Raw genomic sequence first — 27,140 nt, 5'->3', positions numbered from 1 at the left:
AGGCTAAACGTATTATGCTACGAAGCCAAAAAGAGAGAGAGGTAGCCGAAGCCTTTTGACCTCTCCTCTGTCCAGAGTAAACGACAAACAGAGAAGAAGTTTGTCTAAAATCTTTAGTTGCCTGTAAGTAGAACTTCAGAGCACGGACCACGTCCAGATTATGCAAAAGACGTTCCTTCTTTGAAGAAGGATTAGGACATAATGATGGAACAACAATCTCTTGATTGATATTCCTGTTAGAAACAACCTTAGGCAAAAACCCAGGTTTAGTACGCAGTACTACCTTGTCTGAATGAAAAATCAGATAAGGAGAATCACAATGTAAGGCAGATAACTCAGAGACTCTTCGAGCCGAGGAAATGGCCATCAAAAACAAAACCTTCCAAGATAAAAGCTTAATATCAATGGAATGAAGGGGTTCAAACGGAACACCCTGAAGAACTTTAAGAACCAAGTTTAAGCTCCACGGAGGAGCAACAGCTTTAAACACAGGCTTAATTCTAGCCAAAGCCTGACAAAAGGCCTGGACGTCTGGATTCTCTGCCAGACGTTTGTGTAAAAGAATAGACAGAGCTGAAATCTGTCAATTTAGCGAACTAGCGGATAAGCCCTTTTCTAAACCCTCTTGTAGAAAAGCCAATATCCTAGGAATCCTAACCTTACTCCATGAGTAACTCTTGGATTCGCACCAATATAAATATTTACGCCATATCTTATGGTAAATTTTTCTGGTCACAGGTTTCCGAGCCTGTATTAATGTATCAATAACCGAATCCGAAAACCCACGCTTTGATAGAATCAAGCGTTCAATTTCCAGGCAGTCAGCCTCAGAGAAATTAGGTTTGGATGGTTGAAAGGACCCTGAAGTAGAAGGTCCTGCCTCAGAGGAAGAGACCATGGTGGACAGGACGACATGTTCACTAGGTCTGCATACCAGGTCCTGCGTGGCCACGCAGGCGCTATCAGAATTACCGATGCCCTCTCCTGTTTGATCCTGGCAATCAGTCGAGGTAGCAACGGAAATGGTGGAAACACATAAGCTATGTTGAAAACCCAAGGGGCTGCTAATGCATCTACCAGCACCGCTCCCGGGTCCCTGGACCTGGATCCGTAACAAGGAAGCTTCGCGTTCTGGCGAGATGCCATGAGATCCAGATCCGGTTCGCCCCAACGACGAATCAGTTGAGCAAATACCTCCGGGTGAAGTTCCCACTCTCCCGGATGAAAATTCTGGCGACTTAGGAAATCCGCCTCCCAGTTCTCTACGCCTGGGATGTAAATCGCTGACAGGTGGCAAGAGTGAGACTCTGCCCAGCGAATTATCTTCGAGACTACCAACATCGCTAGGGAACTCCTGGTTCCCCCTTGATGATTGATGTAAGCCACAGTCGTGATATTGTCCGACTGAAATCTGATGAACCTCAGTCTGGCTAACCGAGGCCAAGCTAGAAGAGCATTGAATATTGCTCTTAATTCTAGAATGTTTATTGGAAGGAGTTTCTCCTCCTGAGTCCACGAACCCTGAGCTTTCAGGGAATTCCAGACTGCTCCCCAGCCTAGAAGGCTGGCATCCGTTGTTACAATCGTCCAATCTGGTCTGCGAAAGGTCATTCCTTTGGACAGATGAACCGGTGACAACCACCAGAGAAGAGAATCTCTGGTCTCCTGGTCCAGATTTAGCAAAGGGGACAGATCCGAGTAATCCCCGTTCCATTGACTGAGCATGCATAGTTGCAGCGGTCTGAGATGCAGGCGCGCAAATGGCACTATGTCCATTGCCGCGACCATTAAGCTGATTACCTCCATGCACTGAGCTACTCATGGGCTTGGAATGGAATGAAGGACACGGCAAGCATTGAGAATCTTTGATAACCTGGACTCAGTCAGGTAAATCTTCATCTCTACAGAATCTATAAGAGTCCCTAGAAAAGGGACCCTTGTTAGTGGTAACAGAGAACTCTTTTCCACGTTCACTTTCCACCCATGCGACCTCAGAAATGCAAGAACTATCTCTGTATGAGACTTTGCATTCTGAAAACTTGACGCTTGTATCAGAATGTCCTCTAGGTACGGAGCCACCGCTATGCCTCGTGGTCTTAGTACCGCCAGAAGTGAGCCCAGAACCTTCGTAAAAATTCTCGGGGCCGTGGCTAACCCAAAGGGAAGAGCCACAAACTGGTAATGCCTGTCTAGAAAGGCAAACCTTAGGTACCGATAATGATCTTTGTGAATCGGTATGTGAAGGTAAGCATCCTTTAAGTCCACTGTGGTCATGTATTGACCCTCTTGGATCATGGGTAGGATGGTTCGAATGGTTTCCATCTTGAACGATGGTACCCTTAGGAATTTGTTTAAGATCTTTAAGTCCAAGATTGGTCTGAAGGGTCCCTCTTTCTTGGGAACCACAAATAGATTTGAGTAAAATCCTTGTCCCTGTTCCGATCGCGGAACTGAGTGGATCACTCCCATGATTAAGAGGTCTTGTACACATTGTAGAAATGCCTCTCTCTTTACTAGGTTTGTTGATAACCTCGAATGATGGAACCTCACTTGTGGAGGAGAGGTTTTGAAATCCAGAAGGTATCCCTGAGATATAATCTTCAACGTCCAGGGATCCTGCACATCTCTTGCCCAAGCCTGGGCGAAGAGAGAAAGTCTGCCCCCCACTAAATCCGTCTCCGGATAGGGGGCCCTGTCTTCATGCTGTCTTAGGGGCGGAAGTGGGCTTTCTGGCCTGCTTGCCCTTGTTCCATGACTGGTTGCCTTTCCAACCCTGTCTGTAACGAGCAGCAGTTCCTTCCTGTTTTGGAGCGGAGGAAGTTGATGCTGCTCCTGCCTTGTAGTTACGAAAGGCACGAAAATTAGACTGTTTGGCCTTTGGCTTGGCCCTGTCCTGAGGAAGGGCGTGGCCCTTACCTCCCGTAATGTCAGCAATAATTTCCTTCAAGCCGGGCCCGAATAAGGTCTGCCCTTTGAAAGGAATGTTAAGTAGCTTAGACTTGGAAGTTACATCCGCTGAACAGGATTTAAGCCAGAGCGCCCTGTGCGCCTGTATGGCGAATCCGGAATTTTTAGCCGTAAGTTTGGTTAGATGTACTACGGCATCTGAAACAAACGCATTAGCTTGCTTAAGGGTTCTAACTCTGCGCAAAGCCTCATCCAATGGCTCTGTGCGAATCGCCTCTTCCAGAGACTCAAACCAGAATGCTGCTGCAGCCGTGACAGGCGCAATGCATGCAAGAGGCTGCAAAATAAAACCCTGTTGAACAAACATTTTCTTAAGATAACCCTCTAATTTTTTATCCATTGGATCTGAGAAAGCACAGCTATCCTCCACCGGGATAGTGGTACGCTTGGCTAAAGTAGAAACTGCTCCCTCCACCTTAGGGACCGTCTGCCATAAGTCTTGTGTGGTGGCGTCTATAGGAAACATTTTTCTGAATATAAGGGGAGGGGAAAAAGGCACACCGGGTCTATCCCACTCCTTACTAATAATTTCTGTAAGTCTTTTTGGTATAGGAAAGACGTCAGTACACACCGGTACTGCATAGTATCTATCCAACCTACATAATTTCTCTGGGATTGCCACCGTGTCGCAATCGTTCAGAGCCGCTAATACCTCCCCTAGTAACACACGGAGGTTCTCAAGCTTAAATTTAAAATTTTAAATTTCTGAATCCGGTCTCCCCGGATCAGAACCGTCACCGACAGAATGAAGCTCACCGTCCTCATGTTCTGCAAATTGTGACGCAGTATCAGACATGGCTCTAGTGTCATCAGCGCGCTCTGTCCTTAACCCAGAGCTATCGCGCTTCCCCCTCAATTCGGGCATATTATATAATACTTCTTTCATAGCATTAGCCATATCATGTAAAGTGATTTGTAAGGGCCTAGATGTACTAGGCGTCTCAATTCTACGCATCTCCCGAGCGGGAGACGCAGGTACTGACACGTGAGGAGAGTTAGGCGGCATAACTTCCCCCTCGTTGTCTGGTGAAAGTTTCCATATCGGTACAGATTGACTTTTATTCAAAGCAATATCAATACAATTGGTACACATCGTTCTATTGGGCTCCACATTGGCTTTTGAACATGATGAACAAACAGTTTCCTCTGAATCAGACATGTTTAAACAGATTTAAAATGAAAACTAGCAAGCTTGGAAATCACTTTCAATAAGTTTACAAGCAATATAAAAAACGCTGCAGCGCTTTAAAAATACAGATAGAATTAAAACAATTCTTCACAAGAAGTGTAAAATCAGCACAGGATTGCATCCATTAGCAATAGGATGATTAACCCCTCAATACCCAAAACGGATAAAACGGATATCAATTAAGATTTAACGCTTTTAATCACAGTCAAGCACACTGTCACAGATCTGCTGTGACTGATTACCTTCCTCAAAAAGACTTTTGCAGACCCCTGTACTCTCTTGAGACGTCCTGGATCAAAGAGGAAGAAGCAGGAAGACTGTGCTAGAATTTTAACTGCGCAACAAGGCGCTAAAACAAGGTCCCTCCCACTCCTATCACAACAGTGGGAGCCCTGATATAACGGTTTCCATGAAGAAAATATATGTCAGCCATGTGGAAAAAAATCATGCCCAAAGAGATTTATCACCAAAGTACCTCACAAAAACGAATAACATGCCAGTAAATGTTTTATTAAAAAATAACATTTTCCAATGTCATGCAAAGTTATCACTAAGCCTGCTACCAGTCGCTACCACTGCAGATAAGGCTTAAGTATTATTTCAGTTTTAACAGTATTTTCTCAGTCAAATTCTAGTCCCTAGAAAATAACTTGACTGCGCATACATTTATCAGCCTGATACCAGTTGCCACTACTGCATTTAAGGCTGTACTTACATCATACGGTAACAGCAGTATTTTCTTAGTCAATTCCATTCCCAGAAAATAAAGTACTGCACATACCTCATTTGCGGAGGACCCCGCATGCTATTCCCCGTTTCTGAAGTTACCCCACTCCTCAGAATGTCGAGAACAGCCAGTGGATCTTAGTTACGCCTGCTAAGATCATAGAAAAAAAACGCAGGCAGTTTCTTCTTCCAAATACTGCCTGAGATAGAAAAACAGCACACTCCGGTGCCATTTAAAATAACAAACTTTTGATTGAAGAATAGTTAAGTAAAAACTCCAGCTCCTCACGCGACCTCCTTTGTTGAGGGTTGCAAGAGAATGACTGGGTATGACATGTGAGGGGAGGAGCTATATAGCAGCTCTGCTTGGGTGATCCTCTTGCAACTTCCTGTTGGGAAGGAGAATATATCCCATAAGTAATGGATGACCCGTGGACTGAACACACTTAACAAGAGAAATAGGGAAATTGGGTAGGGATAGAAGATAAAATATATAGGTTTGTTTACACATACATGTTTTTCTCCCCAATATCACAGTATTCTGAGCCCTAATATATACTGGGTTTTTTCACACCATTTATAATATAAATGGTGTGCAAAAAAGCTCGACCTACATACTTTTAGGAGTCAGACAGTATTATTTGTATATAGATCTATGGCAATTAACCTAAAAACTTAGGAGCCAGTAATAGAATTCTAGGAGCCAGTGGCACCCTGGCTTTGTCGAGCCCCGATTTAAATATCACGTTTATAATTTACAAGTATGTTCGAGTAATCATTACTATGTTTAACATAAATAAACTGAAAGGATAAATGACCTACAACATTGTAGGCTTGAGTTTTTCAGAAGCTAATCTATGTTCATCTTTATTTAAAATTGAGAAACATAGCAAAATAGAGGTAGCGCATATAGCATGAAAGCCAACCTGGCAAAATTCTAACAACTTTTGGACAAAACTATTTTTACTTGGACTATTGGTTGACCTGAAAATAAATGTTTTAAAAAACACAAAAACGCACACACTACACAAAGCCAACATATACTTACTTTCTGCTTGTGCTGCTGAAGCAAACCGTCCAAATTATGCCTTCTTTTATAATTAAAATAAAAGTTTTTGCACTGGGCTTCACTTTTTGTCCCAACCATCTTGGCGATTGCTCCCCAGTTACGACCATGTTCAACCAAACCTGTTGAAATATAAAATGGTGATCCAGAATTATTCTCAATTAAAGCACATTACCATAATCAATTTACATGTACAGTAACATAACAAACGACAAAATATGTTTGCTTATATATATTTATTTCTACCATATAATATGCAATATCAATGATTAACAAACAATTAAGGGTGTTGACTGTCAGTACAAGGAAATTAATAAACCTCAAGTCCATGCAGCCTTTATTTCAAAAAGACTTATTTATTCATAAAATACACGTTAAATTCACATATTACTTAAAGAAACATTAAACAGAATGAGATTTTAATATCAAATGTTTATTGAAATATGTAGTTCAGAAAAAAGAAAAGTTTTCAATACACTTTCATTTATTATGTACTTTAAATGTTTATGTCCTCTTTTTTTCTGTAGTTTAACTCTGAAAATTGTGGGCTTTCCAATTCCCTAAGATCAATAAAGTTATGGGTGCCACCCATGCTGGAAGCTAGGTCCCCCTTATCATTCTCTTTTGCTGAGTACAATTAGTAACACAATTCTACTTTCTCATTTTTTATTGTCTCTTTAAAGTGTGTGCTGCAGTTGGAAAACAATAATTAACACTCCAAGTAGCATATAAAGGTTACACTGCTCAAGAAATAAAAAACAGAATTTATGTTTACCTGATAAATTACTTTCTCCAACGGTGTGTCCGGTCCACGGCGTCATCCTTATTTGTGGGATATTCTCTTCCCCAACAGGAAATGGCAAAGAGCCCAGCAAAGCTGGTCACATGATCCCTCCTAGGCTCCGCCTACCCCAGTCATTCGACCGACGTACAGGAGGAAATATGCATAGGAGAAACCATATGATACCGTGGTGACTGTAGTTAGAAAAAATAATTCAACAGACCTGATTAAAAAAACCAGGGCGGGCCGTGGACCGGACACACCGTTGGAGAAAGTAATTTATCAGGTAAACATAAATTCTGTTTTCTCCAACATAGGTGTGTCCGGTCCACGGCGTCATCCTTACTTGTGGGAACCAATACCAAAGCTTTAGGACACGGATGAAGGGAGGGAGCAAATCAGGTCACCTAAATGGAAGGCACCACGGCTTGCAAAACCTTTCTCCCAAAAATAGCCTCCGAAGAAGCAAAAGTATCAAATTTGTAAAATTTGGCAAAAGTGTGCAGTGAAGACCAAGTCGCTGCCTTACATATCTGATCAACAGAAGCCTCGTTCTTGAAGGCCCATGTGGAAGCCACAGTCCTAGTGGAATGAGCTGTGATTCTTTCAGGAGGCTGCCGTCCGGCAGTCTCATAAGCCAATCGGATAATGCTTTTAAGCCAAAAAGAAAGAGAGGTAGAAGTTGCTTTTTGACCTCTCCTTTTACCAGAATAAACAACAAACAAAGAAGATGTTTGTCTGAAATCTTTAGTGGCCTCTAAATAGAATTTTAGAGCACGGACTACGTCCAAATTGTGTAACAAACGTTCCTTCTTTGAAACTGGATTCGGACACAAAGAAGGTACAACTATCTCCTGGTTAATATTTTTGTTGGAAACAACTTTCGGAAGAAAACCAGGCTTAGTACGCAAAACCACCTTATCTGCATGGAACACCAGATAGGGCGGAGAACACTGCAGAGCAGATAACTCAGAAACTCTTCTAGCAGAAGAAATTGCAACCAAAAACAAAACTTTCCAAGATAATAACTTAATATCTACGGAATGTAAGGGTTCAAACGGAACCCCTTGAAGAACTGAAAGAACTAGATTAAGACTCCAGGGAGGAGTCAAAGGTCTGTAAACAGGCTTGATTCTAACCAGAGCCTGAACAAACGCTTGAACGTCTGGCACAGCTGCCAGCCTTTTGTGAAGTAAAACAGATAAAGCAGAGATCTGTCCCTTCAGAGAACTTGCAGATAATCCTTTCTCCAAACCTTCTTGTAGAAAGGATAGAATCTTAGGAATTTTTATCTTGTTCCATGGGAATCCTTTAGATTCACACCAACAGATATATTTTTTCCATATTTTATGGTAAATTTTTCTAGTTACAGGCTTTCTAGCCTGAATCAGAGAATCTATTACAGAATCTGAAAACCCACGCTTTGATAAAATCAAGCGTTCAATCTCCAAGCAGTCAGTTGGAGGGAAACCAGATTCGGATGTTCGAATGGACCTTGAACAAGAAGGTCCTGTCTCAAAGGTAGCTTCCATGGTGGAGCCGATGACATATTCACCAGGTCTGCATACCAAGTCCTGCATGGCCACGCAGGAGCTATCAAGATCACCGAAGCCCTCTCCTGATTGATCCTGGCTACCAGCCTGGGAATGAGAGGAAACGGTGGGAATACATAAGCTAGGTTGAAGGTCCAAGGTGCTACTAGTGCATCTACTAGAGTCGCCTTGGGATCCCTGGATCTGGACCCGTAACAAGGAACCTTGAAGTTCTGACGAGAGGCCATCAGATCCATGTCTGGAATGCCCCATAAAAACTACATTTAAACACCAAAAAACTCTTAACCATCTCCGTGGAGATGTTGCCGGTGCAACGGCAAAGAGAATGACTGGGGTAGGCGGAGCCTAGGAGGGATCATGTGACCAGCTTTGCTGGGCTCTTTGCCATTTCCTGTTGGGGAAGAGAATATCCCACAAGTAAGGATGACGCCGTGGACCGGACACACCTATGTTGGAGAAATTAAATCCCACCGAAGGAACAATGTATAGGAATATATACCAGAAAAATTAATATTAATTTCTAATATTCATAATCAAAATAACTTTTTACATGTAAAATAAATAAATTATTGCTCTCATTAATAAATAACGTCTTTATAAACAAAAAGTGTTTGCCACAGAAGTAGCATCTGCTGCCCTCAATAATTAATTGCACAAGTAAAAAACAAATTATGATTACCTGATAATTTAATTTTCTTCTGAAGGGAAGAGTCCACAGCTGCATTCATTACTTTTGGAAAATACAGAACCTGGCCACCAGGAGGAGATAAAGGCACCTTAGCCAAAGAGGCCCATTTATCAAGCTCTTGTGAGCTGCTGGTGCAATGCTGAATATGGAGAGCATATTGCTCTCCGCATTCAGCGAGGTCTGTCAGATCAGGTCCAACAGACATTTGGTAAATCGGCTTCAAAGGCTTAAATACCTCCCCCAGTCATTCTGATAAGGGAACAAACAGTAGAAGAAATATCAGGGTGAAAAAAGGTGCCAGGACAACGAAAAATTACAGCCGCCTCATAGAAAAAAACACGGGTGGAAGCTGTGGACTCTTCCCTTCAGAAGAAAATTAAATTATCAGGTAAGCATAATTTATGTTTTTCTTCTTAAAAGGGAAGAGTCCACAGCTGCATTCATTACTTTGGGGAAAATTATACCCAAGCTAGAGGACATTGAATGCAAACAACAAATGGGTACAAAAGGCGGCTCCTTCGAAAGGCCCCACAGCCTGAATACTCTAATCCCTAAAAAGTATAGATGACACGGGTGAAAACCTGAAGCCCAGTTAACTGCACATTAGTTACACCGCCGGCAAAGCCAAACTAAACCACTCAGTCCCAGAGTCCGTCAAGCCCAAACAACCTCCGAGGCAGCCCCGCGGATCACGACTCCCATGAAGGTACCCAGCCAAGGCAAGGACTGCTATCTGCGCCCAAAAAGGGGAACAGAATCTCAAGAAAAATCCAAAGGATCATTCCACTCTGCAGAACATAGAACAACCCATGGTTGTCGTACAATAGCAACGCCCAGGGAGACAAACTTGTTAGAAACACAAGGACCGAAGAAAAAGAGATCCATATACAGGGAAATAGGTCCCAAAAAAGGACTCAAGGAACACCGTCATATCCCTGACCCTGAACCATACCCCAAGGTATTCCAGGAAAACCATGAGTTCCCCAATGCCTCATATCAGATCTAGATCTGCAAGCTAGACAGCAGAAATAGGATAATTATCCGAGTAGTTAGTAAAGAGTTCTCCAAAAAGAAAACCCACCGTCTGAACAGGAACGCCCAATGGCCAGCTTCCAGGTAGAAAGCTGACTCACGTTGCTAAACCCAAACACCGAAGATGTTTCAAAGCTTGCTAACACCCAGAACATTATCTATAGCTGGTTACACCCTCAAAGTGCAATACCTGTAGTTGGGTTCAACTGCAAACCTTCCAAGGGCTCACAGCCCTCTGAATATCGGGCTCCAAGGAGCGCCACCTCCCAGCACCGAACGTTAGTGGAAGAGAGGAGGTCATCCAAGACCTCCCACAAAGGAGAGAACCGACTAAGGAAAACGGTCAACCCTGCATAGAGTATCAGACCCCCAATCTTCCCTCTAGGATAATGGTCCCAGCCCAAAGACTAGTAAAGACCAAAGACAAGAATCCCAGACTTCCGAAAGAGAAAGGAAGGGCCAACGTAGGAACAAAGCCCTCGGTTAGACAGCTGACCGTTACAACAAACGGTATGCTACCATGAGTAAGGATAGACAGTGTGTTCAGGTACGAAACTCACTACACGGCTGTCTTCTCTAAAAACAAGGAACACTTCAAAAGGGAAGAAGGCCATCAGACCCTCAGCATCCAAATATCAGAATCCAACGTATATCAGGAGCCCCATAGGGATCAAACCCTCATCCTCCCAGGAACGGAGGAACCAGTCACTACATAGTAATTCCTCTTTCAGGATTCTGGAACGCAAGAAGGGAAAAGAACCTTACAAGGCAAGACCCACAGGTCGCTCCAAATACTAAGGTAACTCCGAACCCGGAGAACCGTACCCCCGCTCTAGAAGAGAAGGGAAATAAACGATGGCAATCTTCCCTACCATAGAAGCGAGACCCCTCTGCCATATCGTCAACCCAGGTGAGGATACCTGGAGTCTACAGGAACAGCGTAAATGCGCCAGAAGATCAGTAGGGAATGGTCAGAAGGACCTAAAGCCTAAGTCACAAAACGAGGCACCTCTCACAGAGCCCCAGCCTCTACGAAGAGAGGCCTGCGGGACCACAAACGTCTAGTGTGATTTTGAATTGTCCACACCCATACAAGGAGAGACATGAACCTGGGTCAGGGTTCTCGAAAAAGGAATCAAACGAAGATCCAAATGCCAGAGGAAGCTGCCTCCTACAAGAATGAACGCACCTCTAAGGTCCGTAGACTTGGCGATCTAGCAATAGCCTCAAACCCAAGAGTCACAAAGGACCTCCTCAACTGTTTAAGAGTCAGCAGCCAGGGTACTTGGGTCGCACAGAAATCTCGTAGGCAAGCGTTAATGCGTGTTACACACACGGGCAAGAGAGCAACTAACACCCGAAGGCGAATGAGAACCATGTACCCTGATCGCCATCCAAACTTAAGGCACCACCCACGAAGCCCCCAACAGAGCATCGAGGATAAATGGTCAACTACCTGACCCTAGAAGGGCGACTCTCCGTAACCGACCTCGCCCCTTCACTGACAAGCCCCAAGGCAAGAGTTGCAATGAGGACGGAAATACACCCGAACGTCGAGATCATGGTCAGACCAAGGGTAATGGAAGAGACAACAGCCATAGATCCTTGAAGGACCCATCTTCCAAGATCTCCTTTAAGCAGGCAACAGCTGGTGCTTCGCAGCTCCCCACAGAAAGCAGGGAACCCCTGCACACCAACTCCTAGAGTAACACAACTCTGAGCAGAAAAAGACAATGCCCGGACATCCCTACCATATGACACAAGGCGGGAAGGAAACTCTGCCACCACAATAAAATGCTTAATAGGAAAAAGTATCAGCGTCTGAAAGAACCTCGAGTGAAAATGCAAATGAGTAATTACTCGGCACACCAGACAACATAGGTCACACACATCTCCCACTCCAAGAAAGGAATAACGTTTCTGAGTCCACGGGGACCTGGAGAACCATGATGATGTCTGCAAAAACAGATCCGTATCCCAGGCGAGAAGCCCGAACAGCCAACCTAGATTGGCACTCATAACCCTCCGTTCGGATGGGGTTGTATTTAAACAGCAGACCTCATACTTCAGTAGGATCCGAGCCCGGAGTACATAGAATAGGCCAAGAGACATTCAAAATCCAGCAGGATTAATCAGCACCACAAGGGTGACATGAACCCTAGTAACAGCTGAAAAAAGTATCCAACCAGTACCTGCCTGGTATAAGGACACTGCCCAAGGTCCAAGAAATTTAATCCCAAAGGAACGATAAATGAACTAGAAAAGCATAATTTTAATATTCAACAAGGGCGCAACTTCTGAGAAAGTGCCCATGCGACCTAAGCCGCAAGTATCGGTTCCAGAGAAGAACGTTCATAAAAACAAAATTCTAACAGACATGAGCTTAAGAAAAAACAAATTAAAGACATCCATTCAGATTAACAAAAAAATTATATATGACAGCACCCATCGGGTGAACGCACAAGGTGATTGAAGAGGACAACGGAACCAGCCAATTAAAAGCCCCATTCACCCAAGCTCAGAACTGGAACCGAGAAACATAAAGCAAATGGAAAAATGGCGATGTTAAGGAGATTGGCTTCATCCCCAAATGTCATATCCATTTTGCCATCAAGCTTCTAAGGCCGCGGATCCCTCAGCCCACAAGGCCTGGGATCCTCCAACATTGCCAAAACATGTCTTAAGAACACGAAGGCGAGCCAGCCTATAACGGAAGGCAAAATCGCCCCTCGCCGGATCAACTGAAGACCTTGGCTCCAAAATAGGGGCCCCTGAAGCCTCAGGGGCCAATGCTTCCCCAGAAGCCCAAACTGAATCAGGCGATCCCACGCTCGGCGGTCCCTGGTTAATGGAACACGGACAGTATCTTAGAAATACTTCACTTGGGAGATATAAATGATTCATCGCCATAGAAATGGCCATGCTGAACAGTGCCTTAACCTCTGGAGGAAACAAGCCACCCTCTGGAGAAGGAGTAAAGGCCATAGGGACACCTGCTTGCGTAGCTGGGAAATGGACTGGGACACTGGCTTCATGGGTCATGGAAACCTCGGAGGTGGATGGCTCAACGCACTCTAAGCTTCCTGCTCCAGGAGAAGAGAAAGTACTCTAGAATGGCAATCGGAACATAACTGATAGGCATTGATTACCCGGGACATTTCATATTCATCACAAGACACAAACTCCATATCGGAGGCATCCGTTACACACATATCATAATCTTCCATGGGATTACAAAAATGACAAAAACTAACTGGCACCCTTTAACACCCCCAATGGTTGGGGCACTCACCACCTCCTGAGATCCAGACAACCCACGAGCAAGACTCTCTATCGGTCGCACACAGTCAGCATACGGAAGTGAAAAACAACATAACTGCACCAGTCACAAGGTGCACCGTGCCAGTCACAAAAAGGGAGCGCAATCTGGAAAGATTGTGTCATTAAAAGAAGGCCGTTATGTTCCGTAAAGGCTGTGAGCCTAAGTATAGCTACACATTTGCAGATAGAACCATATAACAAACATGATTGAAAGCCCCCCCCCCCTGTTCAATACCCCCCCCTCAGGAGATATTAACCAATGAGTCCTTAAGATAAGAGTCCCACTGGGACCCTACCTTGTTTCGTTAACATTACATTCACATATCAAAATAAAATGAAACGATCTTATTGAAATCTACGCTGTGGAACAGGAATACGGTCCTTCAAGTGTAACAGATAGTAGTCTTGCGTCTGACATGGACTTGAGTGAAGAAAGGTAGGCAGCATCAACGCTGATTACCAAGGAGCTGTTAATATGAGTCGGGATGGGTTCGCAGGAAAACTCTCCCTGCATCTCCGGACTCTAACTTTCATCCATGCTCTCACTGAGAGGCTGACAGGATTACTTAAAACTCCAGTCCCATTGCGAAGAGTACTACCCTCCATAAGAGACTATCTTGAACTTCTGACACTTCTCTGACAACCTCCTGTGACAAAATGCAAAGAATGACTAGGGGGATGAGGGAAGTGGGGGAGGTATTTAAGATTTGGCTGGGGTGTCTTTGCCTCCTCCTGGTGGCCAGATTCTGTATCTCCCAAAAGTAATGAATGCAGCTGTGGACTATTCCCTTTTAAGAAGCAAATTGTGCCACTCCTCTATCTGCTCTCAAAAAAAATAAAATAAAAATTATATATATATATATATATATATATATATATATATATATATATATATATATATATATATATATATATATATATATATATATATACACACACATATATATATACATATATACACACACTTCACTACACAAATTAACCTTATTGTAATTAATATACAAATTCAATATACAAATACTCTCCTGCTCTAAACTATAGCCTGTACATTTTCTTAAAATTCTAAAAAAGAATGTGCCAGACAGAACAAGCTACTATTTACAGAATGTCTCCAACTTTTCAGAATGCAAATATAACATTTGTTTAGAGTAGATAAGTGCAATTTATAAGAATTGTTTTAAACAAATGCTCTGAAACATTCAACCAGCAGGGCTGTGCATTAGGCAAGAGGACTGGAGGCAACCCAGCTCTGGGTCCCAACCCTTAGTTTGTAGAACCCTGGACTAATAGGTTAACACGACGACTTGGAAGGGTGGTAAATTAGTTTTTTATAATAGCAAAGGTGATATTAGCATGCAGTACTGAAAAAAACAGAATTTATGTTTACCTGATAAATTACTTTCTCCAACGGTGTGTCCGGTCCACGGCGTCATCCTTACTTGTGGGATATTCTCTTCCCCAACAGGAAATGGCAAAGAGCCCAGCAAAGCTGGTCACATGATCCCTCCTAGGCTCCGCCTACCCCAGTCATTCGACCGACGTAAAGGAGGAATATTTGCATAGGAGAAACCATATGAAACCGTGGTGACTGTAGTTAAAGAAAATAAATTATCAGACCTGATTAAAAAACCAGGGCGGGCCGTGGACCGGACACACCGTTGGAGAAAGTAATTTATCAGGTAAACATAAATTCTGTTTTCTCCAACATAGGTGTGTCCGGTCCACGGCGTCATCCTTACTTGTGGGAACCAATACCAAAGCTTTAGGACACGGATGAAGGGAGGGAGCAAATCAGGTCACCTAAATGGAAGGCACCACGGCTTGCAAAACCTTTCTCCCAAAAATAGCCTCAGAAGAAGCAAAAGTATCAAATTTGTAAAATTTGGTAAAAGTGTGCAGTGAAGACCAAGTCGCTGCCCGACATATCTGATCAACAGAAGCCTCGTTCTTGAAGGCCCATGTGGAAGCCACAGCCCTAGTGGAATGAGCTGTGATTCTTTCAGGAGGCTGCCGTCCGGCAGTCTCATAAGCCAATCTAATGATGCTTTTAATCCAAAAAGAGAGAGAGGTAGAAGTTGCTTTTTGACCTCTCCTTTTACCAGAATAAACAACAAACAAGGAAGATGTTTGTCTAAAATCCTTTGTAGCATCTAAATAGAATTTTAGAGCGCAAACAACATCCAAATTGTGCAACAAACGTTCCTTCTTTGAAACTGGATTCGGACACAAAGAAGGCACGACTATCTCCTGGTTAATGTTTTTGTTAGAAACAACTTTCGGAAGAAAACCAGGTTTAGTACGTAAAACCACCTTATCTGCATGGAACACCAGATAAGGAGGAGAACACTGCAGAGCAGATAATTCTGAAACTCTTCTAGCAGAAGAAATTGCAAACAAAAACAAAACTTTCCAAGATAATAACTTAATATCAACGGAATGTAAGGGTTCAAACGGAACCCCCTGAAGAACTGAAAGAACTAAGTTGAGACTCCAAGGAGGAGTCAAAGGTTTGTAAACAGGCTTGATTCTAACCAGAGCCTGAACAAAGGCTTGAACATCTGGCACAGCTGCCAGCTTTTTGTGAAGTAACACAGACAAGGCAGAAATCTGTCCCTTCAAGGAACTTGCAGATAATCCTTTCTCCAATCCTTCTTGAAGAAAGGATAGAATCTTAGGAATTTTTACCTTGTCCCAAGGGAATCCTTTAGATTCACACCAACAGATATATTTTTTCCATATTTTGTGGTAAATTTTTCTAGTTACAGGCTTTCTGGCCTGAACAAGAGTATCAATGACAGAATCTGAGAACCCTCGCTTTGATAAAATCAAGCGTTCAATCTCCAAGCAGTCAGTTGGAGTGAGGCCAGATTCGGATGTTCGAACGGACCTTGAACAAGAAGGTCTCGTCTCAAAGGTAGCTTCCATGGTGGAGCCGATGACATATTCACCAGATCTGCATACCAAGTCCTGCGTGGCCACGCAGGAGCTATCAAGATCACCGATGCCCTCTCCTGATTGATCCTGGCTACCAGCCTGGGGATGAGAGGAAACGGCGGGAATACATAAGCTAGTTTGAAGGTCCAAGGTGCTACTAGTGCATCTACTAGAGTCGCCTTGGGATCCCTGGATCTGGACCCGTAGCAAGGAACCTTGAAGTTCTGACGAGAGGCCATCAGATCCATGTCTGGAATGCCCCACAGTTGAGTAATTTGGGCAAAGATTTCCGGATGGAGTTCCCACTCCCCCGGATGTAATGTCTGACGACTCAGAAAATCCGCTTCCCAATTTTCCACTCCTGGGATGTGGATTGCAGACAGGTGGCAGGAGTGAGTCTCCGCCCATTGAATGATTTTGGTCACTTCTTCCATCGCCAGGGAACTCCTTGTTCCCCCCTGATGGTTGATGTACGCAACAGTCGTCATGTTGTCTGATTGAAACCGTATGAACTTGGCCTTTGCTAGCTGAGGCCAAGCCTTGAGAGCATTGAGTATCGCTCTCAGTTCCAGAATATTTATCGGTAGAAGAGATTCTTCCCGAGACCAAAGACCCTGAGCTTTCAGGGGTCCCCAGACCGCGCCCCAGCCCATCAGACTGGCGTCGGTCGTGACAATGACCCACTCTGGCCTGCGGAAGTTCATCCCTTGTGACAGGTTGTCCAGAGACAGCCACCAACGGAGTGAATCTCTGGTCCTCTGATTTACTTGTATCGTCGGAGACAAGTCTGTATAGTCCCCATTCCACTGACTGAGCATGCACAGTTGTAATGGTCTTAGATGAATGCGCGCAAAAGGAACTATGTCCATTGCCGCTACCATCAAACCTATTACTTCCATGCACTGCGCTATGGAAGGAAGAGGAACGGAATGAAGTGTTTGACAAGAGTTTAGAAGTTTTGTTTTTCTGGCCTCTGTCAGAAAAATCCTCATTTCTAAGGAGTCTATTATTGTTCCCAAGAAGGGAACCCTTGTTGACGGAGATAGAGAACTCTTTTCTACGTTCACTTTCCATCCGTGAGATCTGAGAAAGGCCAGGACTATGTCCGTGTGAGCCTTTGCTTGAGGAAGGGACGACGCTTGAATCAGAATGTCGTCCAAGTAAGGTACTACTGCAATGCCCCTTGGTCTTAGCACCGCTAGAAGGGACCCTAGTACCTTTGTGAAAATCCTTGGAGCAGTGGCTAATCCGAAAGGAAGTGCCACGAACTGGAAATGCTTGTCCAGGAATGCGAACCTTAGGAACCGATGATGTTCCTTGTGGATAGGAATATGTAGATACGCATCCTTTAAATCCACCGTGGTCATGAATTGACCTTAATCGATGGAAGGAAGAATTGTTCGAATGGTTTCCATTTTGAACGATGGAACCTTGAGGAACTTGTTTAGGATCTTGAGATCTAAGATTGGTCTGAACGTTCCCTCTTTTTTGGGAACTACGAACAGATTGGAGTAGAACCCCATCCCTTGTTCCCCTAATGGAACAGGATGAATTACTCCCATTTTTAACAGGTCTTCTACACAATGTAAGAATGCCTGTTTTTTTATGTGGTCTGAAGACAATTGAGACCTGTGGAACCTCCCCCTTGGGGGGAGCCCCTTGAATTCCAGAAGATAACCTTGGGAGACTATTTCTAGTGCCCAAGGATCCAGAACATCTCTTGCCCAAGCCTGAGCGAAGAGAGAGAGTCTGCCCCCCACCAGATCCGGTCCCGGATCGGGGGCCAACATTTCATGCTGTCTTGGTAGCAGTGGCAGGTTTCTTGGCCTGTTTTCCCTTGGTCCAGCCTTGCATTGGTCTCCAGGCTGGCTTGGCTTGAGAAGTATTACCCTCTTGCTTAGAGGACGTAGCACTTGGGGCTGGTCCGTTTCTACGAAAGGGACGAAAATTAGGTTTATTTTTGGCCTTGAAAGACCTATCCTGAGGAAGGGCGTGGCCCTTACCCCCAGTGATATCAGAGAATCTCTTTCAAGTCAGGGCCAAACAGCGTTTTCCCCTTGAAAGGAATGTTAAGCAATTTGTTCTTGGAAGACGCATCCGCTGACCAAGATTTCAACCAAAGCGCTCTGCGCGCCACAATAGCAAACCCAGAATTTTTCGCCGCTAACCTAGCCAATTGCAAAGTGGCGTCTAGGGTGAAAGAATTAGCCAATTTGAGAGCACGGATTCTGTCCATAATCTCCTCATAAGGAGGAGAATCACTAGTGATCGCCTTTTCTAGCTCATCGAACCAGAAACACGCGGCTGTAGTGACAGGGACAATGCATGAAATTGGTTGTAGAAGGTAACCTTGCTGAACAAACATCTTTTTAAGCAAACCTTCTAATTTTTTATCCATAGGATCTTTGAAAGCACAACTATCTTCTATGGGTATAGTGGTGCGTTTGTTTAAAGTAGAAACCGCCCCCTCGACCTTGGGGACTGTCTGCCATAAGTCCTTTCTGGGGTCGACCATAGGAAACAATTTTTTTATTTACAATGTCCGCCACCCGCTTGGGTATAGGAAAAGCTTCTGGGGGCCCCGGGACCTCTAGGAACTTGTCCATTTTACATAGTTTCTCTGGGATGATCAAATTCTCACAATCATCCAGAGTGGATAACACCTCCTTGAGCAGAGCGCGGAGATGTTCCAACTTAAATTTAAATGTAATCACATCAGGTTCAGCTTGTTGAGAAATTTTCCCTGAATCTGAAATTTCTCCCTCAGACAAAACCTCCCTGGCCCCCTCAGACTGGTGTAGGGGCCCTTCAGAAACAATATCATCAGCGTCCTCATGCTCTTCAGTATTATCTAAAACAGAGCAGTCGCGCTTACGCTGATAAGTGGGCATTTTGGATAAAATGTTTTTGATAGAATTATCCATTACAGCCGTTAATTGTTGCATAGTAAGTAGTATTGGCGCGCTAGATGTACTAGGGGCCTCCTGAGTGGGCAAGACTGGTGTAGACGAAGGAGGGGATGATGCAGTACCATGCTTACACCCCTCACTTGAGGAATCATCCTGGCCATCATTTTCTCTAAATTTTGTGTCACATAAATCACATCTATTTAAATTAGAAGGAATCTTGGCTTCCCCACATTCAGAACACAGTCTATCTGGTAGTTCAGACATGTTGAACAGGCATAAACTTGATAAAGTACAAAAAACGTTTTAAAATAAAACCGTTACTGTCACTTTAAATTTTAAACTGAACACACTTTATTACTGCAATTGCGAAAAAGTATGAAGGAATTGTTCAAAATTCACCAAAATTTCACCACAGTGTCTTAAAGCCTTAAAAATATTGCACACCAATTTTGGAAGCTTTAACCCTTAAAATAACGGAACCGGAGCCGTTTTTTCTTTAACCCCTTTACAGTCCCTGGTATCTGCTTTGCTGAGACCCAACCAAGCCCAAAGGGGAATACGATACCAAATGACGCCTTCAGAAAGTCTTTTCTATGTATCAGAGCTCCTCACACATGCGACTGCATGTCATGCTTCTCAAAAACAAGTGCGCAATACCGGCGCGAAAATGAGACTCTGCCTATGATTAGGGAAAGCCCCTAGAGAATAAGGTGTCCAAAACAGTGCCTGCCGATATTATTTTACAAAATACCCAGATTAAAATGATTCCTCAAGGCTAAATATGTTTATATATGAATCGATTTAGCCCAGAAAATGTCTACAGTCTCAAAAAGCCCTTGTGAAGCCCTTATTTATAGTCTGTAATAAAAATGGCTTACCGGATCCCATAGGGAAAATGACAGCTTCCAGCATTACATCGTCTTGTTAGAATGTGTCATACCTCAAGCAGTAAAATTCTGCTCACTGTTCCCTCAACTGAAGTTAATTCCTCTCAACAGTCCTGTGTGGAACAGCCATCGATTTTAGTAACGGTTGCTAAAATCTTTTTCCTCTTACAAACAGAAATCTTCATCTCTTTTCTGTTTCAGAGTAAATAGTACATACCAGCACTATTTTAAAATAACAAACTCTTGATTGAATAATAAAAACTACAGTTAAACACTAAAAAACTCTAAGCCATCTCCGTGGAGATGTTGCCTGTACAACGGCAAAGAGAATGACTGGGGTAGGCGGAGCCTAGGAGGGATCATGTGACCAGCTTTGCTGGGCTCTTTGCCATTTCCTTTTGGGGAAGAGAATATCCCACAAGTAAGGATGACGCCGTGGACCGGACACACCTATGTTGGAGAAAACAATTTATACTTACCCAATAAATTAATTTATTTAATTATGGTTAGAGTCCACGATCCATTACTCATGGGAATTACCCTTCTGTACCACTAGGAGGTAAAGAGTCCCAAACCCCAAGAGCTCTATTAAGCCCCTCCCATCTCAGACATATCTTAGTCTGTTGTATAGCCACGCAAGTGAGGTAAGAAAGGAATACAAGCTAAAAAAAGGAGCAGGGAAAAACATGTGCTGAAGAGAAAAAAAAAACAAAACAGAAAAAAGGGTGGTGTCTCATGGACTCTCACCACCATGAAAGAACTGAATTTATTGGGAAAGTATAAATTATGTTTCCTTTAATTCAGGTGGTGAGAGTCCATGATCCTTTACTCATGGGAACTAATACCCAAACAAGGGAGGAATTTAAAAAACATTTTTTACGGAGATATTAAATCTACAACCTCAAACAAACATATACACACACACATACATACACACCTAAAAGAAGAAGCAAAAACTTAATAATAGAAAAAGAACACAAAGAATACCAAATAGTTGCCTAGCAATTAAGATCAACTGAAGCCTAATTCTTGAAAGTCCAAGAAGTTGGAACTGACCTAGTAGAATGAGCAGAGATCCACTGCAGCAAAAAAGGCTAAAGAAACAGCAAAAGTCTTCCGACCCTTTCTAGAATCAGAAAGAAGAAAAAACTAAAAGTTTGTCTAAAATCCTAGTAGCAGCAAACATTATCCAAGTAATGCAAAGATCTCTCAGAAGCATACCAAGAAAAAGGACACAAAGATGGAACAATCTCTCAGCTATAGGAAAATCAAAAAGAAAAAAAAAACATCAGAAAAGAAGGATCACAAAAAAAGCAGGTAATTCAAAAACTCTTCTAACAGAATAGCCATAAGAAATAGCACTTTCCAAGAGAGTAAATAAAAGACCAATCAATGCATAGGTTCAGAAAGAGACGGCAATACACTAAACACGAGAAAAGGATTCAATGGAGGAGAAATAGGCTAAGGTAAGAGATTAATATGAACCAGAACCTGAAGAAAACAATGAACATTAGGAATAAATATTTCTGTGGAACAAAACTGGGAAAGCAGAAAAAACTACCCATCTAGAGAACTGGCAGACCCTTATCTAAAACATTCTGCAAAAACTGCAGAATACTAAGAATTCTTAAAGAATGCCAGGAAAAAACATAAAAAAAGGACACCCTATATGGGCGTAATTACAAGATCATAAATACAAAAGCCTAATACGGGACAACAGAGATCCCCTAAACACTGATTACCGTCAACAATACTTGAACGTTATAAAAAAAAAACTGCATCCAAATGAAACAGAAAGACGACAGCAAACAGTGAACGTCTAAGAATGCCAACCAGAGCAAACAAAGGTAATCCTTGAGGATAAGGATGTGCAAGTATAGGTCCCAATACAAATTGTTTCCCATTTGAGACCAAGTATCCTTATATAATACATTCTAAAGACTAAAAAGAGCTGGCATAAGGAGCTGGATCAGCCCTGAGCAAAAAAACAGGGAACAATCAAAATAAGGCTCAACAACCCTGAACATTCAAGATAAAAGCAGCCACCTTTACAAGAGTCTCCTCTTAAAACAAGCAGCCATAGCTGGATTAAAACTTACAACATTCAGCTTGCACGCTAACTTAGATAATTCCTGTGCCATGGGACTCTTCCCAAAGAGATTCAGGTTAGCTGATCAATTCTAAAAGAAAAATTCCCAATTTCCTGACTGACAAAGGAATGAATCCGGAAGTCCAGTTTTACTTCATACTGAAATATATACATTTATGCAAAAAATTAAATCAACTTTATAAAACAAGAATCGGTATACACAAAACACCTGCATATACTACAATATGTCCAAATTCTGTATGAAATTTTGGCCTGACTGATAGACAAGAACTATATAATTAGATATACCGCAGATACTGATAAAAAACCTGTTCAGAAAAGCAGAGTACAGGTATACCTCGCTTTACTAATACAGAGCTAATATGGAGTTGAAGTTCAACCTACAAGGATTTTAAAAATGCACTGTACTCATCGAGAGATTGCGAGAAATCCGACTGGCACCATTTTGTTATGCTCAGTTCTGTCTGTTTACAGAACACTCTGTGTCTCAGTTATTGTCCCTATTTTACAGGTATTGTACAGTTTTAATTGAATACTGTGCTGTACTGTGCTAGTGTTAAGCTAAATTTAGCGCTATTGCACACCTAATATATGTTTGAACTAACATGTTTTACATTTTTTAAACACAGTAGCAAGTAAAAAGAAAGCTAAAACCGCCTTGTTTCACTTTAAGGCAGTTTTCACTTTACATAGGGGCTCCGGCCACTAACCCGCTGCAAGAGCAATGTATACCTGTATTTACTAAAACACAAAGTGAAAACACTTAGTATATTGCTATTAAAAATATAGATAGTAACAATTCAGCATCTACAAAGAGAAGCTGAAGGGGCTCAAAAAGTATACGCCCTCACTTCATTGCAATCACTGACAACAGGATAGGAGATACATGAGAGGTGTCTTGTGCCAAGAAATAGCTAACTGCTTCTATTCTACACGGACACAGCACGGATAAGTTGCTTAGAGGGAAACTGCCTTTGATGAACACAACAGAACCTCTCTGGTGTAAGTAAGACTTAATACCCTATTGTTGGTTCTTTACTTGTTTGGTGATTGGAATCTCTTCATATTACAGCAACCGGGGCATCTCAATCCTCCAGTATCACTGTGGAAGCCTTGCCTTTGGGACTCTTTCTGCATTCTGGACTTTCACAAATCGTTGAAGTCATTTTACCAATTATTTTTTGTTTTTGGTTTGTTTATTGTGATGCTGCACTTTTCCTTTTTTTATGTATGTTTGATCACCGTATATTTATTTTGGAAGTGCTATTTTGTTATGTCATTTGATTGTATTATTTTAAATTGATATAAATTAAATGTATCTATTTTATTGATATCTTTCTGTAATTTAGTTACTAATTCAGCTGTGTTTTACAGCGCACCCGTATCATTTTCTCTCTTGTTTAGGGAGTATTTGTAGCTTATTCATTGTTTATGGGTATAGGGATCCCTTGTCCTATTATACTAATTTGTTTTTAGTAACTTGTCTACAGTGCAGATATTTCATTTTTTTCTTTTTTACAAAAAATTCAACATGCAGGGTAAAAAGTATATACTTACAAAATCATGAAAAATGAAATGTTGTGTAGGGTAAATAATAGTATAGGACATAAAATATCTACAATCTTACCAAAACACAAAAAATTACATATAAAGAAACAATATATGTTAACTGATATACATGCAGTAGACATATACAACTTAATACGAATTGTATATAAGACCATATTCCCTGTACACACACAAACAGCTATCCAATGAGGAATTATATGCAGAATATATATACAGATATAATAAAAACATACAGGAATGTACATGAAAAAAATATTAATTTGTTGTAAAAAAACCACACATATATAAATTCTCATATTGGCAAATACCAAAAACTAGTATATTATTGCAAATGCATATGTTGAACAGCAAAATATAAAAGTATCTGCATAACCATATATTAAGTAAAAAATATTCCCTTAATCAATAAACAGTATATTATGTATACTTATATATAATATTCATAATTGCAGATAAATATACATTTAATAAATACATAGAAACTGTAACAAAGTAATAATCAGAGAACCTACATGCAGTTTTCTTTTTGTTTTTTTTATTGCAGCATCACAAAAAATTTATATTCAATGAACATTTAAAGCTCCCTGAGAGCTTTATAGGAGGTAAAAGATTATGGCCGATTGCATGCAAAACTAGACATACACAGCTTTGAAATAACCTAGTACTGGAACTAATTTGTATAATGCAAACAACACTGGGGACATTTTTTGTTCCATAATACAGTGTAAAAAACAGTATACAATGATACCAGATATACACAGATAATGAAAAAAATCAAGCAGAGCGCTCTCTCACAAATGCTCTGACACTCTAAGCTTAGTGTTAATACTACTGTACAGACAGTAGACTGAAAATGCTAAATAAAGCCCAATGGCATCCTTTTGCTTGAGTACTCCCCCTCTTATAGCAACTAAATCCATGATTAGATTAGTCTTTCTAGACCATCACTTTCAGTTTGTGGCTCTTCCGTTTGGCCTTGCCACAGCTCCCAGAATTTTCTCAAAGCTTCCGCGGGCTCTCTTAGCAGTGGTCAGGTCTCAGGGTATTGCAGTGGTACCATACTTAGACAACATATTGGTTCAGGCGCCATCTTTACAACAAGCAAACTCTCATACAGAGATCTTGTTGTCTTTCTACGTTCCCACTGTTGGAAAGTGAATCTAGAAAAGAGTTCCATTGTTCCAGCTACAATGGTGGTGTGCTCATAGGGACTTTAATAGATTCCCTGTCTATGAAAAATTTTCTGACAGAAGTCAGAAAATCCAAGATTCTTTTCTCTTGCTTCTCTCTTCAGTCTAATGTTCTGCCGTCAGTAGCTCAATTTATGGAGTTAATTGGTCTGATGGTTGCTTCCATAGACGACATTCCTTTTGCTTGTTTCCATTTGAGAGCTCTGCAGTTATGCATGCTCAGACAATGGAACGGAGACCATTCGGATTTGTCTCAGAGGATAACTCTAGACCAGTCGAACAAGAGACTCTCTTCCGTGGTGGCTTTCTCAGGAGCATCTGTTTCAGGGCACATGTTTCAGGAGGCCTTCCTGGGAGATGTAAACACCATGTACGCCAGCCTGCTAGGCTGGGGAGCAGTCTGGGACTCGCTAAAGGTACAGGGACTATGGACTCGGGAGGAGTCTGCTCTCCCCATAAACATCTTGGAGTTGAGAGCGATTTACTATGCTCTGATGGCTTGGCTTCAGTTGTCCTTAGCTTGGTTTATCAGGTTCCAATCAGACAATATCACCTCAGTGGCTTACATCAACCACCAGGGAGGAACTCAGAGTTCCTTAGCCATGAAGGTGTCATCTCAGATTATTCAGTGGGCGGAAGCTCACAATTGTTGTCTGTCTGCCATCCACATTCCAGGAGTGGACAACTGGGAGGCGGATTTCCTGAGCAGACAGACATTTCATCCCGGGGAGTAGGCTCTCCATTCGGAGGTGTTCTCCAGGTTAACCCTCAAGTGGGGGGTGCCAGAGTTGGATCTGATGGCATCTCGGCAGAATGCCAAGCTTCGAAGGAACGGGTCAAGAGATCCGCAGGCAGCATTGATGCTCTGGCGGTTCCTTGGAATTTCGATCTAGCATACCTGTTTCCTCCATTTGCGCTCCTTCCATGAGTTATTGCTCGTATTAAACAGGAGAGAGCATCAGTAATTTTAATTCTAATAGCTCCTGCATGGTCTTGCAGGATCTGGTATGCAGACCTGGTGAAGATGTCATCTCTTCCACCTTGGAGGTTACCTCTGAGGAAGGACCTTCTAACTCAAGGTCCATTCCTCCATCCAAATCTTGTTTCTCTGAAGTTGACTGCTTAGTTCTGTCTAAGCGTGGATTTTCTGAGTCGGTCATTGAGACCATGATCCAAGCTCACAAGCCTGTTACTCGGAAAATGTATCAGAAGTTATGGCGTGAATACCTTTATTGTTGTGAATCTAAGGGCTACCCCTGGAGTAGGGTCAGGATTCCAAGAATTTAGTTTTTTCTCCAGGAAGGTCTGGAAAAAGGGTTGTCAGTTAATACTCTGAAAGATCAAATTTCTGCTTTATGTATTCGGTTACATAAGCGTTTGGCGGTTGTGCCAGATGTTCAATCCTTTTGTCAGGCCTTGGTCAGGATCAGGCCTGTGTTCAAATCTGTTACTCCTCCTTGGAGTCTTAACCTTGTTCTTAGAGTTTTGCAGCAGGCTCCATTTGAGCCAATGCATTTTTTAGATATTAAGTTATCTTGGAAGGTTTTGTTTCTTGTAGCTATCTCTTCTGCTCTGAGTGTTTCAGAACTCTCGGCTTTGCAGAGTGATTCACCTTGCTTTATTTTTCATGCGGATAAGGTGGTTCTTCGTACTAGGTTGGATTTTCTCCCTAAAGTGGTTTCGGATACAAATATTAATCAGGAAAACATAATTTATGTAAGAAAATACTTGATAAATTAATTTCTTTCATAGTGGCAAGAGTCCATGAGCTAGTGACGCATGGGATATACATTCCTACTAGGAAGGGACAAAGTTTCCCAAACCTCAAAATGCCTATAAATACAACTCCCACCACACACATACCTGTTTTAACGTCTAGCCAAGTACTGAGGTGTAAAAAGAAGTAAAAAAAGCATACAAAAAGAGGAACTAGAAGAAAATGATGTGCTTATATACAAAAAAAATCATAACAACCAAATAAAGGGTGGGTCTCATTGACTCTTGCCACTATGAAAGAAATGAATTTATCAGTTAAGTTCTTACATAAATTAGGTTTTCTTTCATGTAAGTGGCAAGAGTCCATGAGCTAGTGACACATGGGATATAATACCCAAGATGTGAATATCCACAGACTCACTAGAAAGGAAGGGATAACAATAAAAACGGCTATTTCCGCTGAAAAATTAAATCCAAAGAATAAAGTTTTCTTAAATTTCAA

The 27,140-nt window shown here is 42.1% G+C and overlaps 1 protein-coding gene across 7 annotated transcripts in view; it reads right to left on the bottom strand.

The window, feature by feature from the left end:
• The window catches only part of NCOR1 (nuclear receptor corepressor 1), a 1,077,134-nt gene that overhangs the window by 530,541 nt on the left and 519,453 nt on the right, over nucleotides 1–27,140 (bottom strand). For all 7 annotated transcript variants that reach the window (XM_053706113.1, XM_053706112.1, XM_053706115.1 and 4 more), the window contains one exon: nucleotides 5,931–6,070. In XM_053706113.1, coding sequence (XP_053562088.1) covers nucleotides 5,931–6,070 — 140 coding nt within the window. The remainder of the gene's footprint in view (nucleotides 1–5,930; nucleotides 6,071–27,140) is intronic.

The sequence above is a fragment of the Bombina bombina genome, chromosome 3 (assembly GCF_027579735.1).
Source record: "Bombina bombina isolate aBomBom1 chromosome 3, aBomBom1.pri, whole genome shotgun sequence".
Classification (NCBI taxonomy): Eukaryota; Metazoa; Chordata; class Amphibia; order Anura; family Bombinatoridae; genus Bombina; species Bombina bombina.
This window is presented reverse-complemented; position numbering and strand designations above follow the sequence as displayed.